At 40.2% G+C, this 21,308-nt stretch overlaps 1 protein-coding gene across 7 annotated transcripts in view; it reads left to right on the forward strand.

Annotated features, from left to right (window-relative positions):
- NCOA7 (nuclear receptor coactivator 7) overlaps positions 1-21,308 on the forward strand; it is an 84,198-nt gene that overhangs the window by 4,440 nt on the left and 58,450 nt on the right. For 6 of the 7 annotated variants that reach the window (XM_052677385.1, XM_052677436.1, XM_052677425.1 and 3 more), the window contains one exon: positions 13,335-13,466. In XM_052677385.1, coding sequence (XP_052533345.1) covers positions 13,417-13,466 — 50 coding nt within the window. In that variant the 5' untranslated portion in view covers positions 13,335-13,416. Of the gene's footprint in view, positions 1-9,986; positions 10,049-13,334; positions 13,467-21,308 lie in introns of all 7 variants that reach the window. The other variant, XM_052677408.1, reaches the window with a different exon arrangement.

The raw sequence follows: 21,308 nt of genomic DNA on the forward strand, positions 1-21,308 counted from the left end.
GAGCCTTCTGCAGTGAAGCTGCTGAAGATTAATAGTAGCAACTCTGGTAACTTTTGGCATAAAATCCTGAGAGTTCCTTCTATCCCATCTCCAAGAGCTTCCAGCCTGCAGATGTTGTCCAGTGGATGTGTGGTGTGAATGATGACATTGTGGTGACAATGGGTGGTGAAGCAAATGGGAAAGTCTTTGATTTCCACTTTGTTATGGAGTAGCATATCCTATGTGTTGAAACACATACAGGTGTGTGGTGAAAGACTGACTTTGACTGATATAAGCCAGTCACCTGCACAGATATGGGCCTAATGTTCAACAGCCATGTGACAGTTGATGGACATGGGTGGAAACCACTGTCACCTGCATGTGAAGGGTCAAGTAACAAGCAGTTGGAGTAGTCATCAGTGTGGCTAGGAGATGAATTATGAACTCAAACGAGTGACAAGCATGACTTTCACTCACCGCAGTCCGTTGTTCTCCAGCCCTTGTGCTTGCGTATCAGCTGAAGAAATTTCCTTTGATTTACTGTTTGTTTGTTTGTTTTCAGGGAGGATATGATGCTGAGCTTTGTTGGTTAGACATTGCTGGGAGGTGAATAGATAGTGAGAGATGGCTGGCATCATTACATTGCTGTGCAGAGGCTAGGCAGGAACTTTTGCAGTGTCATCTCTTTGTGTTCTGCTGCAGTCACACAGGACTGAAAGCAAAATCTCTGGTGTGGAGCTCATGCTGACATAGTTGTTGATGGCAGAGGAATTGTTTCCTTTAATACGAGAATTCTTCATTCCTTAAAACAGAGCCTGCTGTTAGCTGATCAGTCAGCAAATTTAAAAGCGGATTATTTGTTTTGAAAATTGGATTTCATATTGTAAGGCATGGTTTCTGTTAATACAAGCAGCACACTGTCATGAGAAAAGTTTTCTCTTCTCCCACTCAGTTGACACTGTGCATTTGACAGTGTTATACAAGTGATAAGTTCCAGTGTTTTGTCAACTGGTTGTGTCCTTTCCTGAACACTGCCCTGGTGGCTATCAATCTCAAGCTGAACTTGGAAGATAATAGGCAGCTTTTACAACTTGTAGCTATCAGTGGGTGCTTCTCTCTAGAAGCTTACTGGGATGATAAATTAAAAAAATGCGGAGTTGATTTCAGCATGAATGGGGGGAACGTGGAAACAACTAGGCCTGATGCCCTGGTGGACGTTGGTGAGCTGCCTATAGACTCAATGAGTAGTGAGCAATGAAGAAAATACATTATCTAGGAGAACTGGTCTTAGTCCTGTTCATCTCTGAAGCCCGTTTCAGATTAGGTTTATGAGAAAAGCAAGAAAGGTATGTTCTGTTCCTGGTTTTTCTTCTGGGAAGAAAATACCAAAACTCTGCAGAGCAGAAGTACCTGCTTCTTGCAGAATCCAGCCCGTGTGTATTCGGAATGCAGTGATATTTTTGTGCACTTTTTGTGAGGGCTTCAACTTTCAAAATGTATTTCTTAGCCAAAATGATTGCCATCCTTCAGTAAATGGTAACAGGCCTTTAAAAGTATCTCTTCTGCCTTCGTTTTTTGCCTTTTTTTTCTTCTCTCCTGTCTATCTATGAACTTATTAGATTATTTAATTTCTGTTTCTTAACTACTTTGCAGTCAACATTACATTGTGTTTAAAAGTTTTAACTGATTCTTTATTTTACAACCATCTTCTGTTTAATTTCTGTTGTCTTTTTCATTCCACGTGCTATTTGTTCTAAATGTTGCAATGAAAGAACTGCAGATGATTATTTTATCAGTGAAAGGCTCTAGGATGACAGCAGACTGTGTTATAAATAGAGATTTATTTATCTGGCCTTGAAATGTATCTTCCTGTTTCCCTTCACTTTTTATCTTTCTGCCTCGCTGAGTTCAGCAAGCAGAAAGGCTCAGAAAAGCCATTTGACCGCATGAGAAGCTCATGCCACATACTGTCTGTTCATTAGGTTAGCCAGCAGTGCATTCTGGATTTGAAGTGTAGATTTACTTCTAAATCATGTAGTAGTTATTGATCGGAATATATATCTAGTTCTAGAATAATATACTTCCTGTAAATAATGTGCCAATGCTTTTTAAAATACTGTTGAACTACATACCCAGGCATGGTAGGTATAAGCTAGATTTTTTTTTCTTTTTTTTTTTTTTAAGCTGTATATTTTTACCCAGTTTGGAGACAGATTTCCAGAGGCACTTTGAAAAGGTCCGAATTGTTATTTACCAAATCTTAAGTTTTAGACACTCAAGCTGGTTTAAAAACAAAGGCTCTAACGTGAACAAAAAAAATGCTGTTAATAGATTAGCTATTTTGGATGACTTTAACTTGAGATCGGCCAAGCAATTACTTCGATGTAGCTGTAAACAAGAGAAAATGAGTCTTTGCTTGGAATATGTGGGCAGTCTGAAACACTCAACATTACCAGCTCTGTTAGAACTAACATGGAGTGAAAGAAAAGCCCACAGATTTTATCTTTAGGCTCCAATTCTGCAGAACTGTACTTAGGTACTGGAAATACAATAAGCAAGTAGTCCCTCTGAAGGCACTTGATGCAGACATAAATCTGTGTGAGTGCAGGGCTCAGCGATATTGCAGTACCTGCTTTGAGGCTGAAATGGCTTCCGTGAAAGTGCAGCACTGGAGCAATTGGTTGAAGCTATTTGTTAAATCAGGTCAAACTTTGTGAAAGCTTTTTTTTTTCCCTAGCAAAAAAAGAGGAATGTTTGGCTTTGGAAATGCTGAGATATTTTGTTGCTACACTCAGTGCACCATACTTTTAGTTTCAAAATCATCCTGCTCTGATCAACAAGAACACCTCAGTTCAATCACAGTTTGAAACGCTCAAATAATCTGAAGGTAAAACTTCTGGTAAAGCAATAATACCAAGTAATTTCCATGCTTCTGTTTTTATGCAGCTGTTCAGTCTTAATTCAGTCTTATTTTTAAGTTGTCCTTTTTTTTTTTTTAAAAAAAAAAAAAAAGCCTACAGGTGGTTTGTATGAGCTGTGTCTCTTTAACATAAATCTTATTTACCTGAATATTTTCAAGCGGACACTCAGCTGTGCACAAATATCTATAACACAGAAAAACTGTTTCTCTGCTTCTGACCAGAAGCAAGTAGCTCTTCAGAGAGACTGTCGAATTAGAAGTAGGTAAATGTGACAATGCTGTGTTATATATATATAAAGGTAAATTTGGTTTCACATAGGAGTTTTTGCCTTGTAAATGGTGCAAACTGACTGTCAGTACAGGACCAGAAGTTGCTTGTCATGTTGTATGGAAGTCCTTAGTTGGAGAAAGGAAGAACAGAAAGATAATAAGGGCTTTGAGGATGTTTCAGGGGAGCACGGGGACTAAATCATTCTTCATTGCACAATACCGAAAGGGCTTGTGCAAGAAGGAAGGAAATAATTAGAAACATTGCTGCTATTGAGACAGGCTTCAGGCCATGCAGCAGTAAGGGCACAGCCAGCTGTCGGAGCGCTGTGGCAATGCTGCACCATGGCCTGCAGCATCTGGGTACTTGCGGCCTGCACTGGTGTCATACCCTGCAGTGCCAAAGCACTGTAATGCACTAAGTGCTGTGGGCTGGGCAGCTCAGAAATTGCCAGGGAAGGTCTCCAGTGTTTATTGCTGTGTTAGGAACTGACAGGATTTTCTGTTACAATTAAACTGTTCAATGTGTTACTTAATGTACAATGTATTCATGGCAGAATTGAGGTTGCTATGGAAACCTGGCATTCTGGTACTGTTCAGGGTGTTTCAAATCAGAAAACGTTTGCATTGTGTTATTGTGAGGCTCCCTTTTTGCTCCACTCCTACTCTTAGCTCCACTGCTTCTTGAGAGGCAGGTGAGAGGTGCAGTCATGCCCCTGGATTTGCATCAGTCCTTGCAGGCAAAGTGAGTTGGAATGTTGAGATAGAATAGGAAAATGGTCATTTTCTCTTCAATTACCTCTTCTATCTTGAGTGGCTTTTATAAGAGAGAAAGTATTTATGAATGCTAATCTTTTATACTGTGATGTTAGTAGGCTGTTAATTTCATCTTTTTTTTTCCCTGAAAGCTTGAAAATGCTATTACTTCTTAAATAAAAATTTATAGTAATTTTTATAGCATGAGTTTTATTGGAAATATACTCGACCGGTTCAAGTGCTTCCCATTAAATTTATAGATTTATGTATATCTTAATACTTTATCATTTGCTTGGCCTTATTCTGTAGAGCACTGAAAATATGCTGACCAAGTTTGTGACCCTTAGAGTGTGCTTTTCTCTTTTGTAGTCCGTGCCTGTCACTCACTGGCTCCTCTTGTCAGCTGTCAAACTGTACAGTTGCTGAGGCCCGCCATACTGGGTGACTACACAAGTAGTTAAGTCTACATCTGCAGGTCTGTTTTTTTCTGTCAACTCTGCCATAATAAATGTGTGTGTGCAGTTTATCTGCGCAGAACAAAGGCCTGTGCTGCTTTCAGTAGATCAGCTGGGTGGAAGTGGGTGTGAGCTGACATGGCAGGAGATAAACTGGGCTGCAGGTATGGAGTCTCTCTGCTGACTCTGTTACTCACAGGTAATTTGTGTGCCAGTTTTTGGTGGAATAGTGATAGCGTATAACTGTAGCAGGTGAAAAGGAGAAAGACGAAGAGCAGCAACACTTCAAACCATGGTAGCTGCTTGCTGCATGGGCATGTTCTAGCATCTTCAAAAAGCCCACTTTCTTTGGATTGGTACTTGTGCTGACCAAGGACTACTCAATTTGCAAAGATTGTTTACTATACATCTGTTACTGGGGATGCTGCTGTGTGAGGAGCTCTGCTTGTTTTGCCAGTGCAAAACCCACTTGCAGGATCTGATTCATAGGAAAGCCTCTGAGGTGTGACCAGGCCTGGGATCTGTGACACTGGGATCCAATGCCACTTAACCATGTCCTGCGTACGTGATATAGGACAGTTCTTCTGACACTTCAGCTGGTATGAAAGTTGCACCTGGCAGTCAGCTGATTTTCAGAAAATCACAGAATAGTAAGGTAAGAGACAGATGTTTGTTTTATCATCTTTGGATATGGTAAATTTGATCTTTCCCTTGTTCAATAATGCTGAAATTGTGACGCTGTACATCAGCCTAGGATTTGTCTCAGAAATACCTTATAAAGAATGGTAGAGATACCTCAGTATCTCTCATAAGCACAGACTTGGTTTCACTGACAAAATATCTTGGGAAAGAAGGGCACATTGAGCTGTGGTTTTGTAGCAACTTTACTGATTGATAACAACGTCCTTCTGGGTCTCAGACTGCTGCCTTTGAAATGAGAGCAAATGTTTTTAACAAGGAATTTTGGGAGGTGTAGATTACTTAATAAAGTTACTAACATTTACAAAATAACTGAAGCACATTCCTGGGTGCTTCCATTGTTTACATGTACAAGGTTGTTTGTATTTTGGTTGCTGCACAGTTTGTTCTCCTTATCCAAATGTTGATGTTTTTCTACTGCCTTGTATCTTCTGTTACAACATTTGTTGGAAGGAACCAGTGCTTTCTGTCAACAGTCCATAAAGCATTCAGGATTTGACATATTGATTCACCATACCATGTATACCTGTACACAGTGAATGTGGAAAGTGTTGGGTTCAGAGAGCATGGTTTTGATATCTTACTTGAACCAGGATGAGTTGACACAGGAGATACAGGAAAATGAAGGGGTTAATTCTTCTAAAACTTCAGGGGGCAGCAAATTCTACAGAATCTTAACTGCTGATTTAAAAATGAAAATCTTCTGATTTCAAACAGTACTGCACTTTCTCATTCACTATGACATAGCACTCTGCTTATCGGTTTACAGTTTTGTAACTAATTTCTTAAAACCACTGTTGAGTTATGCAGTAAAGTGCATTGATCTTAATGGAAAATATGTCTGGCAATGTTCAGCTGCCTGATTAGGAAGATTAAATCTCTTGACAGCTCTCACTTGTGGCCTGGACTTTCTGGCAGCTCTTTTGCTTCACTTTGTTCTGTGAAATATGATAGCCTGAGTTAGTGGTAAAATTTTCCTCCCCAGTAAGCTAGGAATGATTCAGCTGGAGAGTCCATAGGAACTGATTCAAGTTTTTGTTATTGATGTTCTGCTTCAGAATCAGAAATGTCTATTTCATTTAATCGTTGAGGTTATTTTATTTGAACTCTGTTTGGCTCTTGCATATTTAGTTGGCAAATTAAAGATGATCTAAACTTAGCCTGCTTTTACTGCATTAATGAAGAATGGAAATGACTGTTAGCTTGCTACTCTGCAGTAGGCATAATAACCTCTTAAACCATTTCAGCCAGTTCCTTAAGAAAATATATGTTTTTCCTTTACATATTTTATCTCTACTATCCTGGGCTTCTGAAGATGATGTTGCAAGTCCACATGATGTCCACATGATGTAGGCAGAAAAAGCTGCTGTCAAGTGCTGCACTTAAGATGGAGAATTTGTGATACTGGTCTGCACATTTAGTCTGAAGAGGAAGTGTAGAAATGATTTCTGCATACAAATTCACTTTCAGTTTTTTAATTTTTGCATTTGGAGCTTTTAGGAGTGTAGCCCTGATGCACGAAACATGACAGATTTAACACTTTAAAGGTCAGTGGAGTTATATGCATAAATAAGGGTTGTTCTCCTTAACAACAGATGAGTGATCAGCCCCAACTTCACTGAAGTGGGAAAGCTCTCCTAGTTTTGTTTAGTACCCTTCACTTAAGCATACTAGACAGGTACTTCTTTATAGAGATAGTGCTTATTAATGTTTTAGCATTGCATTGTACTTTACGTGCTAATTACATTGTGACTATATAATTATAGTAAAAAAAAAAAATCTTATATTTATCTTAAGATAGCTTTAGAATAAACTCTCATTTTCAGAATTACTGAATCTAATTTAATGTGATTAGTTTCTGCTGTGCTTTATTGGCATGTTCTGTGTGATCCTGTGCTACAGCCATGTTAGTGTGCATCTGTTTGCATATGTGAAGTGCCTGATACCTGCTTTGGGCTGACCAGAGACACAGACAGCAACCCCAGGTGTTCAATTTCAGAACTAATGTGCTAAAAATACCATCCCTCTGTTGTCATACAACTTCTTACTCTGGTAACTTGCTGGAGATTTGTAATATTGCTCTTAAGGTACTACATATATATTTGATTTTTTGGTCTTAGTACTGACTGGTTGATGTGATCTTTGTCACTTCTTATGGTATGCTCTTTAGTGCCAAAGTGGCATGTATACCCAGAAGCCTTATTAGCCATAAGAAGGCGCTCTGCTGCAGAGCTGAGTGGAATCCTCAGTAATGCTTCACACCCCAAACCTGTGAGTGGCAACACTGGAATGTTTGTTCTGCAGCAGATAATACTAAGGAAACGTGTAGTGGTGCAGATGTATGCTGTTTATCTGTAATCTCGGGGCTGAGGTAGAATAGAGAAGCAGAAATAAAGAGCTGTTGTTGTGTGAGATGCTATAGCCTGCACCTGCTCTCTCTAGTGGGAGGATATTTGCGCACGTTGCTGCTCTGCTTTTATGTGAGCATGCGGAAGGTATTTAGAGCTCAGTTCTTCTTTTGTTAAGGGGGGAATTTCAATATTATCCTACCACATAAAAGGTTGAGAGATGTATTGACTCCCTGTAGAGAGGGATGGAGAGAACTGCATGATTTTAAATCATGGAATAATAGAATATCCTAATTTGGAAGCAACCCATGAGAATCATGGAGTTTAACTCCTGGCTCCACACAGGACCACTCAAAATCCAAGCCTTGTCTCTGAGAGAGTTCTCCAAACAGTCTTTGAACTCTGGCAGCTCAGTGCCATGACCACTGCTCTGGGCAGCCTGCTCCATGCCTGCCGCCCTCTGGTGAAGAACCTTTTCCTAACCCCCAGCTGCCCCTTTCCTGACACAGCTCCATGCTGCTCCCTTAGGTCCTGGTTCTATCACAGAGAGCAGAGCTCAGTGCTGCTCCTCTGCTCCCCTCATGAGGAGATCCCTTTATCCTGGGCTGCCATGAGGCCTCCCTTTATCCTGGGCTGAGGAAACCAAGGGTCTTCAGGCTCTCCTCACACATCTTGCCTTCTAGACTCTTCACCATCTTTGTAACAACTGGAAGAAAAGGTGGATATCAGGAGCAGTCAGCGTGAGTTCACCAGGCAGAGGTCATGCTTGACCAACCTGGCCTTCTACCAAGCCTTCTACAATGTTTTCTCTGGCTGGGTGGATGGGAGGAGAGCAGTGGATGTAGTCTACCTTGATTTCAGCCAGGCATTTGATACTGTCTCCCATGACATCCTTATAACAAAGCTGAGGAAGTGTGGGATAGATGAGTGGACAGTGAGGTGGGTTGAGAACTGGCTGACTGGCAGAGCGCAGAGGGTCGTCGTTGGTGGTGCAGAGTCTGGCTGGAGACCTGTAACCAGCGGTGTTCCTCAGGGCTAGTGCTGGGTTGCTGGGTCCAGTCTTGTTCAACATCTTCATCAATGACCTTGATGAGGGGATAGTGGCCACCCTCAGCAAGTTTGCTGATGATACGAAGTTGGGAGGATTGGCTGACACGCCTGAAGGCTGTGCTGCCATTCAGCAAGACCTGGACAGGCTGGAGAGCTGGGCAGTAAGAAACCGGATGAGGTTTAACAAAAGCAAGTGTAGAGTCTTGCATCTGGGGAGGAATAATTGCATGCACCGGTACAGGCTGGGGGATGAGCTGCTGGAGAGGAGCTCTGCAGAGAGGGACCTGGGTGTCCTGGTGGATGACAGGTTGGCCATGAGCCAGCAGTGTGCCCTCGTGGCCAAGAGGGCCAATGGCATTCTGGGGTGCATTAAAAAGAGCATGGCCAGCAGGTCGAGGGAGGTGATCCTCCCAATGTACTCTGCCCTGGTAAGGCTTCATCTGGAGTACTGTGTCCAGTTCTGGGCTCCCTAGTGCAAAACAGACAGGAATCTCGTGGAAAGAGTCCAGCAGAGGGCCACAAAGATGGTGAAGGGCCTGGAGCATCTCTCCTATGAGGAAAGGCTGAGTGAACTGGGTCTGTTCAGCCTTGAGGAAAGAAGACTGAGAGGGGACCTGATCCAGGTCTATAAATATCTAAGGTGTGGGGGGCAGAATGGCGAGGCCAGACTGTTTTCAGTGGTGAGTGGAGACAGGACAAGGGGAAACGGCTGGAAACTGCAGCATAGGAAATTCTGCACAAATGTGCGCAAGAACTTCTTTACAGTGAGGTGACGGAGCACTGGAACAGGCTGCCCAGGGAGGTGGTGGAGTCTCCTTCTCTGGAGATGTTCAAGACCTGCCTGGATGCCTACCTGTGCGACCTGCTGTAGGGAACCTGCTTTGGCAGGGGGTTGGACTCGATGATCTCTGGAAGTCCCTTCCAACCCCTACAATTCTGTGATTCTATAATCCTCCTTTATATGCTCTCTGCTGATTTTATGCACTCCTTTTTTTCCTCTGGAGTGCAGGTGGCTAAACGCAAGCTATCAAGTCCATTGAATGTTCAAAAAGTGTTCAGATATTTTCTTGGCTTCTGCATAGTTAGTTGAACATGCTATTGCTCATGTGTATGGTCTTGGAAAGTAATTGGAGGACTGATAACTGATGCCAGCATGCAGGAATTCTGAGTTCTTATTATTGAGTATAGCAAGCAGATCTGCCGTCATCTCTTAAAAACTGCAGACTACTTCCACTGAAAGTAGCAAGGTATATCATTTTTCATGCTAGAGAAGGTACGGAAGAAAAAGTGGTGGTCAGGAGTTCAGTCTGTTCCTTTTACTTGTGTGGCTTTACTGGAGCATTCCAGCTCTTCTTATGAATACTCCATTAGCTGCCTGGCACCGTGTCTAAAATGACAAAGCATAAAGTATCAAAAAATATGCTACTATAAGTGAAAAAGTTTAAAGTATCAAGACTTTAAACAGCTAGAAGTAATTTTTGTATTTTGCGCTTTTCTTCCTGTGATTGCTAGGTGAGATGTTACCTGACATTGGCTGAATTTGTAGAGCAGTATGCTTTTAACAGGATCATTACATAAGTGCATTATTTGTGCATCAGGACTATCTCTTCTTTTGAAATTATCTTGTAGAACAATTAGCATTGCAGGAGGCACATAACAACGAGATTATAATTGTGTATTTTAGCTTTAGTATAGAAAGGATTAAAGGGAGCTTGCAATTTCTGTATATCAGTTTTTTCATCATTTGGGTTTGGACTGTTCTCATGATATATGAGTAACATCTGTGTCCCAGCATATAAATATCCCTAAATATATGCATTTTTAATAGTCTGCCTGATTCAATCTTGATCTTCATCAGAGAAGAGTACCAGGAAACAGAAATGCATTATAATTTTGTATCCATAATAACATTTTCAGCAGTTAAGAAAGAATACCTGTTATTTCTTTATTGGGAGTTGTTGAAGGACAGATAGGGAAGGAGTGTGAAGTTAGTTTCCCTTTTCTGATGTAATTTTAAAGTGTTACTGAAAACGTATGAAGTAAATGTTGCTTTTGTACTGCTATTTAACCAAAAACTGAAAAGGGCCTTTCAGAAATACTAGTCTTGCAGGTTACCTTGATCCTCCTAGCTTTTAGGCTTTTGTTCCTTAAAGGAAATTAGCACTTGACAAATCGCAAAAGAAAAAACAGAAGCAAACTCAGAGGTCATAAAGGATGCACTCCTATTCCATTTGTTGTTCCATGGTACTACTGAAAGAAAATGTTTTCAGAGTACAATTTTTCAACTATGATTTTCAACTGCAATTTTCAACTGTAAGTAGACCTTCCTGGGATAATACTTTTTGTTTCTTTTAAGAAGGTGAGCCACATCAATTCTAATTCAAGTGAGACTTGTCAAATTATTTTCTTGTCAAAATTTCTAGTACTCATTTATTGGATACAAGATTCCTGTGTATTTTATTTCCAAAAGAAAGAAAATTAAGCCATTTTTCACTAGATTGCCTTTGTATTACCTCTAGTCTATGGGTAACATAGGGCACTTTGATTTGTGAAATGCCCATCTATTTTGAACACAATAAACCTCACGTTGGTCAAATTTAGGAGGAAGTTTTCACACAGAGGGTGGTGATGCACTGGAACAGGTTGCCCAAGGAGGTTGTGGATGCCCCATCCCTGGAGATGTTCAAGGCCAGGCTGGATGTGGCTCTGGGCAGCCTGGTCTGGTGGTTGGTGACCCTGCACATAGCAGGGGAGGTGAAACTCGATGACTATTGTGGTTCTTTTCAACCTAGGCCATTCTATGGTGCTATGATTCAAATTAAGCAATGCCTTGATTGTTTTGTGCTGATGCTTTCTGTAGCACATACAGCTCTAGGCTGAAACCCTACCGGCATCTGCCTTTCTTCTCACCCTTTTTGCAGAGCCCAGGTGTTGCTGCTCCAGCACTCACAGGACAGTCCTTCTACTCCTGGCTCCCTAGTGAGCAGATATTCTTTCCACTGGGTGGGATCAGCAAATCATGGAAGAGAGCGAATGGAAGGAGCGTGCTTCCATCTCTTGCACAGGATGAGACCCCAAGGAGAGATCTTCCTTCCCTCTGTTCATCCTGTGCTTTCTAGCTGTCATATGAGAGGACTCTTGACACTTCCCTGTTCTCATTTCCATGAGTCCCACTGTTTTCGTGTTTGTGAGTTTAATGTTATCTCAGTGCTTTGGTTATTTGGTAGTTCTTGACATTAACACGAGGTTCAGCCGTGACCAGTCAGTGCTATTATTCACACACCACAGCCTGTAAATAAAGGGAAAGTAGGCAAAGGGGAAAGGCTAGTTCCTCTGTCTTTGAGCTCTGTGTAGTTTGCCATGTAGGTGGTGACTGTGTGCTTTTGAAAGACTTGTAATTCTAAATGCAGTTGTAACAAAGACACTATTTTTTGATCATCTGAAAGCCTGAAGACTTACCTCAATAGAGGAGATAAGGTTATACTGGAATTCTTTATATCCTCTTATGGCTGTGCAGCTGAGCAGGGTGCTGTAATGTCAGTTTCTGCATTCTGCTGGAGACTACAGCACACAATATTTGCAGGGATAAAATAGTATTCTATTTATAAACCAAAGATGTCACAGTCAAATTTGCCATTTAAAAGAGTGCTATCGCATGCTGACCATCATAAGTCTCTGCCTGATGCATAGAGATCAAAGAAACTTGATTATTTGAAGTGCTGGATATACACCACATCAGTGAGTAAGGAAAGTGCATTTTGAAGCAGTGGGCTTTAATTGCCAAGGACTTCATAAATACAGAAAAAAATTATGGCAAGTATTTCTGATAGAATGCAGCATGATATGCTCTTTGGCTTTTCAAGTAGATTAGTCTGTTTTTCCTGCATGACCTCTTTTGTTGACATCTGGCAGTTTATATCTTATGATCTTTTAATGCAGAAAAAAATCATAGGAGTTGATTATGTGTGTGAGGTAACTTTTCTTCCTCTATGAATCATAACTTATGTGTTTTTCATTTATTTGTTTTGTTGTCCATTAGACTAAAATGTTTAGTAGTAACTTTTGATTTAAACTTGAATCTGATAAAGAGTTTTCAAGAAATTGACTGTGTGTTTGCACAAGCCTTCAGGGTAGGCTGAATGTGTACTGGAGGGGGGAAGAGGATAAAATACATGACAAGATTCTCTGAAAGGAATTGATATGGCATATGATTCATTACAGTAAGTGCCAAGCAGTTCTGAAATTCCCACCTCTGATTAACAAGAGGTGGGAATATTTCTACAATTTATCTGGAGAGGAGGAGATCGATCCTGTTTCTTTTCCTAGCATACTTGTTTGAACTTGTATATTGTGTACTGTTGTGTGTCACAACAGTAAAAGCTGTTTAAAGGATACCAATTACTTTTTTTTCCTTTTCATTATTCTTAAATTTCTTCTCACTATTTTACAGATTTTTTTTTTTTAATAAAGTCAACATTACGTATCTTTCTGGTTTTACTGTTTACATGGGATGTTTCTGAAGAGTCTTGATCTTCTTATCTGTAAAACACCAGGAAGATGATTTGGCATAATCTATCTAACCGCTGCCAAAGGTTTTAATCCTTGCAGAGTTTTATAAGTTCTACTGCTCTTTAGATTACCTGCTTTGCAGTATGCCTCTTTCTCTGCCAGAGAAATTGGCCTGAGTGCATTTATTGTTTGACTTACTGTATGCTAAATGAATATCTATCTTGTGTCAAGTACTGACTGGTTAAAGTTCTACTTTGCTTTGCCAGTAAGTCAACTGCGTTACCACAATTTTTTGTACGTTTTATTGACATACTGACTTATGAACTTCCTGTTTTTAAATTCTATATACAGAGAACTCTGCCTGGATATGAGGTACTGAGGGGAAGAAGAGCATCACTCCTGGCTGCTCACCTTGCCCATTTGACTGTACATAATGGAGACCAAGGAAGAGAAAAAGGAAAGAAGACAAGGCTATTTTGCTCGGTAAAGTTATAGGTTTTATTCCAGTGCTGATTAAAATATGAAACTCTTCACTCTGCCTTTTCACAAGGCTTAACAATTTTTAAATTATGCTTTAAAATAAACCAGTGCTGCGTTATGTATCCAGAGGGTGCTTTCATTGCCCATCCCTAGTGCTGGAGTAATGATTTGTTCCCTTGAGGTAGTGGAGACAAACTTGAACTGTAATTGTTCTTTATAACAGAAAACTGTCCGTGGACATTCAATTGCAATGTGCATACAATTTGGGCTTCCAGCATCCAGAGTATGGATTTGGAGAGTAATTATAAAAATAAGTGCATCTAAAACAAAAAGTCTAAAACTAAAGCTTATCTGACTAAAGATAAAGCACAGATTTGATATTGCCTCATAGGAAAAGGCTAAGAAAGGGTCAGTATATACTATATGATACTGCTTAGACTTTATCATCTATGTAAGCACATGTAATATTTATTCAATCAATTTTTTCTATCATTTGGAGTTAATTATTGGTGGTGGCTGAGTTTTGTTTTTTTTTTAAGTAAGTGATTATGATTTCTTGAAAACTTTTATTCCTTTATTTTGTGTGTGCATGTGTGTGTATACATACATATATATAGTAATCTCTGAGCTTTAATGTAGAAGAACTAATGCTTGTTTGCTCTGTGGGAATAGGAGGCGGGAGGAAACTAGTATGAAAACATCTTTGACTGAGACATTTTCTGCACCACTGAAATGGAAAGCCATGTACTCTCTCTACTCTATAATAAATAACTGTTACTAAAACTGTTCTAAACCACCAGCCTAAGTGAATTTGAGATGCCTAGAGACATGTTTGTCACACCTGCTTGAAGTAGTAGCATGGGGGAAAATTGCAGCTCTGATTAATTGCTCTTCAGGTGGTGTGTAATGGTGGCTAAAGACTGAAGGATTGCAGTAAAGAACATCTGTTAATGTCAGGTAACTTGCTTTCCATTTGGAGAAGTGCAAATATGTTGATGTTGAAATAAATATTTTGATTTATGATGTTAAGAAATGAAAATAAACTATGTCAGCTATGGTAGAGATATATCAAACAAGGTAAAATATATCTGAAGAGACTGTATAATCAAACAAGTAATTTCTTGCTAAAAAAGATGTGATTTTCAAGAAGGGTCTGACTAAGGTGCATTAGTATTGAAGAGAATATTTTGAGTCCTCTCTAAATGCTGTCTGCAAAACAAACCAGAGCTGCCACTAGGGGCTTTCAGCAAAGTCCTCTTTGACATTTTATATAATTTGTTTTGTAGCTTTCCTATGTCACTTTCTTTCCTGTGGCTAGTCTCTTCTAAATTTTCTTGAGGTAGTTTGTCCTAAATGGATGCAGGATGTTTTTGATCCTTGCTTAACACCTGAAATCAATTTTGAGTTCTACCACTTAGCTGCTATGTAACTCTGGGGAGATCATCTTTTTCCCTCCTGTTTTGCATCTTTGTCCTTTACGTAGGTTATAGGCTCTTAAATGAAAGTTCTTCTCTAAGCCAACCTGTGCATGATTTCTACAAGACTGCTAGCACAAATTCTCAAATTACATTTATGTATATGTATATATGTATTTTTAGTAGAAACTTAAGTAGATGAGAAGGTATTGTGCCCAGCTTACATTTGCACGTTATCCACATGTGCAGTCAGGAGCAGAAGTGGAACAGAATTTGCATGTCAGCGATTTTAATCTAGCATGTTTCCTCTAGCAAGCAGGTGTCATGTAAAACATCTTGCTTTACATCATGACCAATGTAAATGTCACGGGAGTGCCTGAATAATAAATAGGTGGTTAATACTGTCTTTAGTACTAAGGCAATTCTAATAAGCCAGTAATTGTTGTATTTATTGTCGTTCTTTTGTTTTTTTTATGCTTTAATTTTGACTTAATGTAGACAAAAGTTCCGAACTTAGGTGCCCAGTGTTGGCACACTTACAAAATTTCATCAGGTGTGTACTTCACTGTTATTGTCAGTTTTGGTAGTTCATTAGCTTAGAGTCCATGGGCATCTGCTCTGTCCTTGTGTTTGAGCACGAGTTTAATAGTTCTGGCCCTAAGTTCAGGTTGTTTTGTGTGCTACTTGAAGTATCTTGCTTCTACTGCCAGTTTGAACTCATGTTTATTAAGCCAATAGCAACTTTAGAGGATGCCAAACACATGCACCCCCCTACTTCCATTACTGTTTTTAATTTTTCTTCCTTTATCTCTTTTAACTTGTTTTGTGAGCCTAGGAAAATCATAATACTTTCAAAATCTAAATATATGTACAATCAACATTCTTACAGGGAGATCTGCCCCCCTTTGGTCTTGATCCTGTTATATCTGGTTAAGAACAGTTCTTCATGGGAGAATAGGCTAGCACTTAACAAAGCAGAGAGTGGAAAACACATTATACCTTTTCTGTTGAAAGGAAAAACTGTGTTCTGTGTCAGGAGGGTGAGGGAAAGGGCTCTGCTCCACCATGGGTTTAGGAGAGGGATTCTTCTTGTTTATTGCTTTGAAAGGAAAAAACTCATATGCAGCACTGCTGAAATAAAATATTTTAAGTAAGCTTGTGGACTATGTTCATGAAGATATACAGATTTAAGTAGAAAGCTTCACTCACCAGTATGGGAGAAAACATGATATCCACAAGGACAAAAGCATTAGCTAAACAATGGGAGATAATTGCATTTTCTGGAATTTTACTTTAAACTGATACAAATCCTTTTCTTAAGCCTCAGCTATGTGAAATCTGGGTTCTCTGTTGGCAGAGCAAGACAGTGTGTGAGTCTGAATAGCAGAACAGGCACTAGTCTTTCTGCTATGCCAGCACTTCAAAGGGCCCAGCTTCCTGTCAGTAGGCAGCTTTTGGTCTTCAAGCTGGTGTAGCTTTGGCCTTTCCAAGAAAGCTTTTTATGGGGGTAATGGTCAGTGTCTTGATGGATTACACTAAAAAGTGTTGGAGAGGTTCAACTTGAGAACTCCGAAATATTTGATGTGGTTCAAATAGTGCTGGTGATGTGCTGACAAACCACCTCCTAGACTACTAGAGAGGAAGCAAGATTAACATGAAGTTACTATCTGCATCCCTCTCCCCTCAGTTCAGCGTTTCAATTAAGTTTATTTAAACATCAAGCCTTGAAAGTAGTTAAACTTCCTCTAGAAGGAAGCCATTCTATCTTTTCTCTACAAATCTTCATGCTGTCAGTGCCTCAGTATTTGCCTAAAGCTGGACAACAGTTTTCAGACGTCTCCACCCCTCCACCAGGGAAGCAAAGCTGAAATAAGGCCCTCAGCATTTCTTTCTGCTTGCCAAATACTCCTTTACCTGCTGTTTGTTGTGCTAAAGGCCTTACTTTTTGGCCATGTTTTTGGCAAGAAATGAAACAAGTAACTTTTCAAACAGAAGCCTCTACAATTTTTAAAGACCAGTTTAGATTCCTTATGCAGATAAGATGTTACAGCTCGTGGGAGTTTAACAGGCAAGAAGTTGAAGTATGAGAGTAACATGCAAGCATAAATTTCTCTTATGTAAAAGGTCCTTATTTGAGACTGCTACTCCTACTTAAAGACCATTCTCTATAGTTAAGTCGTCTTGCTTATTTTTTTCAAACTTCTTTCTAGGCTCTTCTATTTACTTCTGTGCCATCAGCTCCTAAACGTACCAATGTTTTTTCCAGCGTTTGCAAAGAACTGTCTCCTCTTACTCCAAATGCTTTCCTGGTATCCAGCCAGTCAGAAAATAAATGGTACAATCTAATATGGATCTGCAGTGGCACATTTGTATGTATTAAGTCCCTGTTCTGCTGTTGTCTGCCTGTGACACTTAGTTCTTTTAACTGTAATTATGTGCCCTTGAACCTTGATACTGTTTGCAGTTCCCTTCAGTCCCTGCTTCTCTCCTCTGCTGGTAGAGAATGGAGAACCTCTCCGTTTTTCCCTGCCTGCTGTGTAGGGTCAAGGTCAGAGGTATCTCTGTAACTTTGGTTACAGAGGTACTTTGGTTAACAGAGGTAACTTTGTCTATGGCATGTGCACATAGGTGATTTAGAAAGGATGTTACCTAACAGTTCAAAAAGTATGTAAGTTAGATTTTGTTGTGGTGAGGTACAGTCTGAAAGCACTAAATTTAACAAAGTAGCTGTTGCAGTAGCAGAGCTAGAAGGGCTATCCTGTCATACCTTCTGAAGGCAATATTTTAATTAGTATAAAAAACAGAGCAGACTTCCCTTCCCACCTCTCCCCCACCAACTTAGTATCCCTTGATATATTCTCACTGTTGCCTATAGAAACCTAGTTCCATTCCTGACAGTAACAGTTTAAGACAAATTTAAAATGAATAACTTATAAAAATGTAACTTAATTTTAGAAAGAAATTACTGAAATCACTGGATTACAGGAGTTGGAAGGAACCTTTGGAGATCCTCTAGTCCTACCTCTCAGCTAAAGCAGTTTGAGATGAGTGGCACATCATATGGACAGAATTAACTTGAGTATAAGTTGATGAACTGGAAGACTGAATGTGCAGTTTGAGGCTAGAGTTGCTTTGCTCTTGTCTCTTGGTGCTACTGCATGTATTTGGATAAGAAGTTCTAGGAGTTGAGAAATCACAAGGAAAGCATTTGAGATGGTTTCTTAACATACGTCAGAACAGGCTTTTTTAGTTCTAAGTTTTCTAAACTGCATAGTCTTTTCTTGCTGTGATTTAGCATTTTCTGTACTTCGTATGATCTGTCATCATTATGTCAAGGAGCTCTCAACTATTTCCTTATCAGAGAACAACAAATGGCTTATTTGCAAAAAAAAAAAAAAAAAAGTTTTTCACCAGGTAGACAATGTCAATCTTATTAATAGCTACCTCTACAGTTTATGATGACCTTATCTGGAATGCTGTCTAGAGAGGTACCTTAAAACTGATATTTACATTGGATTATTTTATTTTTATATCATTTCCAGTGTAATTAATAACTTCAGTTCCTAATTTCTTGGTGAACACTGAGAACCAGTTTCCTGAAGTCAAAGATGAAGCACTTCTTTTAGGGAAAATATTCTCGCTGGAAATTGTGTGCTTTTATGATTGAGTTTACATTTGTCTTGTTAGCATCATACTTCTGTGAAAACAATCAAAAGCCTAAACAAACAAAAAACCATCAACTGTGTAAATATCTGAGACTTTCTCCAAAGCCCATCTGAGTAGGAAGAGGCACCATTTATCTCCAGATTGCTAGTACTCAGAGCCTGAAAGTAGTCATTCACTTGATATTCACCTCATGTTGCCTTACGATGTGTGCATTATGATGTGTGCCTTCCCACAGTGTCCTGCCCCACAGTATTCTGCAGAAGCTGCAGCCCGTGCTTGGACAGGTGCGCTCTTGGCTGGATAAGGAACTGGCTGGAGGGCTGGGCCCAGAGAGTGGTAGTGAATGGAGCTAAATGCAGCTGGTGACCGGTCACAGGTGGTGTTCCCCAGGGATCGGTGCTGGGGCCTGTCCTCTTCAGTATCTTAATTGATAACCTGGATGAGGGCACTGAGTGCACCCTCAGTATGTTTGCAGATGACACCAAGTGGGCTGGAAGTGTGGATCTGCCTGGGGGTAGCGAGGCCCTACAGAGGGGTTAGGACAGGCTGGATGGCTGGGCTGAAGCCCATTGAATGAGTTTCAACAAGGCCAAATGCCGGGTCCTACACTTTGGCCACAACAACCCCAGGCAACGCTACAGGCTTGGGGCGGAGTGGCTGAAAGACTGCGTAGAGGAAATGGACCTGGGGGTATTGATTGATGCTCGGCTGAACGTGAGCCAGCAGTGTGCCCAGGTGGCCAAGAAGGCCAATGGCATCCTGGCCTGCAGTGTTGCCAGCAGGAACAGGGCAGTGATTGTGCCCCTGTACCCAGCTCTGGTGAGGCTGCACCTCAAGTCCTGTGTCCAGTTTTGGGCCCCTCACTGCAAGAAAGGCATTGAGGCCCTGGAACGTGTTCAAAGGAGGGCAACAAAGCTGGTGAGGGGTCTGGAGCACAAACCTTATGAGGAGCGGCTGAAGGAGCTGGGAATGTTCAGCCTGGAGAAGAGGAGGCTCAGGGGAGACCTCATTGCTCTCTATAACTTCCTGAAGGGAGGTTGTAGTGAGCTGGGGGTCGGCCTCTTATGGAACTGTTGATAGGACTAGAGGGAATGGCTTCAAGCTGTGCCAGGGAAGATTTAGGCTGGACGTTAGGAAATACTACTTTTCTGAAAGAGTGGTCAGGCACTGGAATGGGCTGCCCACGGAGGTGGTGGAGTCACCGACCCTGCAAGTGTTCAAGAAACAGTTGGATTTTGTGTTGAGGGACATGGTTTAGTGATAGCTATTGGTGATAGGTGGATGGTTGGACTGGATGATCTTGAAGGTCTTTTCCAACCTTGGTGATTCTGTGATTCTGTGAGTATTTGAGGAAAATAACATAATTCACAACACCTTAATTTCATTTAATTCTCAGTTTAGATACCTAAATATGAATCTTGCAAGTTAAGATTTATACATTAAAACCAAGGTTTACAAAGATTATAAATGTCATGTTTACAACCTAACCTGAACTTAACTTGCAAACATTCGTAGTGCATTACATTAGGAATCATTAATGCATAGCTGCTGAGCTTTGAACACCTTGAGTCTGGAAGGATGGCCTGGAGAAGAAATTGTGTATGTATATCCTTTTCTTTTTTGGTCAGACTAATTATTCTTTTTTGGTCAGACTAATCAAGTCCACACGGCATTCTTCAAATGCTGTGTGCTCCTCAGGTTACTATTTTGTCTGCAATTGTCTTCTTGCAATTCTTGCTCTCTTGAGCCAAAGTGTTGCTGTTTATTCAGGTTTCCCGTAGCACCCGTAATTTATTTTTTGCTTTTAGAAGGAAAAGCTTCCACACATTGTTCTTAAAACAAAACATCATGGAGGTTTATCTTGGGTGTGAAGAATATTCAAGCCAAGATTCTGTAGATACATAATTTTTTTTTTTTAATTACTTGAGGAAACAATGCTTCATTTCAGCTCATCTGTCTAGTGGAAATTTCTTAGCTCAGCTTCCAGATATACAAATGTTTCTTCATAATCCCTTTACTGAAATTAAAAAAGATATTGCATTTTACATCCATTGTTTTGTCCAATAGTATACTTGCCTGAAACACGTATATTTGAACAAGAGTGTTTCTGAAGAAAAGCTGAAAGTGTCCCTCCTTCAGGTTTGTAGGTGCAAGCATATTATTTGCTCTGTTATTTAGAAGTGTGTGTGTGCGATAGTTGAATTGCTGTGTTAGCTGCTGAGAGAAGCCATAAAAATATTTTTCTGAAACATATAGTATTGCATTGTCTTTCCTTGCTTAGAATGGAAGGGTTTCAATGTTTTTAGCAAACTTCCTGCCTGCTGCTGTCTAGGTTAGCATTTCAGCAGTCTTTTGCGACCACTGTGGTTTTTAGATGTTAAAGAATGTCTAGAATTCCACAGACAGCAGCATGAAAAGACTTTGAATGCAGGTTTTCTGGAAAGTTGGTAAGATCTCTTTGATGCTTGAGGGACATTTGCTGCTTGTATACTTGTTGCATATCTAAAAATACATGGAAGTATTTTATCATAGGTACAAACCTGATAAAAAAGGAGAACTGGGAGAAAATTGTACCTTTTCTGAAGTATGTTGTGGAATATGATTGTTTGCAGGGGAAGAATGTGTTGAGTTGCTGTTTAGCTTGGGAAATGTTTCCTCAATTCACGTTGTTGTTGTTTTCTGAACTTTGAGATTTTTATATCAGTAATCTTGTAATTCTGTGATGCAGGATGAGAGTCCCTGGAAAAACAGCCTTAATTATTGC

The sequence above is a fragment of the Tympanuchus pallidicinctus genome, unplaced genomic scaffold, assembly GCF_026119805.1.
Source record: "Tympanuchus pallidicinctus isolate F22 unplaced genomic scaffold, pur_lepc_1.0 scaffold1, whole genome shotgun sequence".
In the NCBI taxonomy this organism is placed as follows: domain Eukaryota; kingdom Metazoa; phylum Chordata; class Aves; order Galliformes; family Phasianidae; genus Tympanuchus; species Tympanuchus pallidicinctus.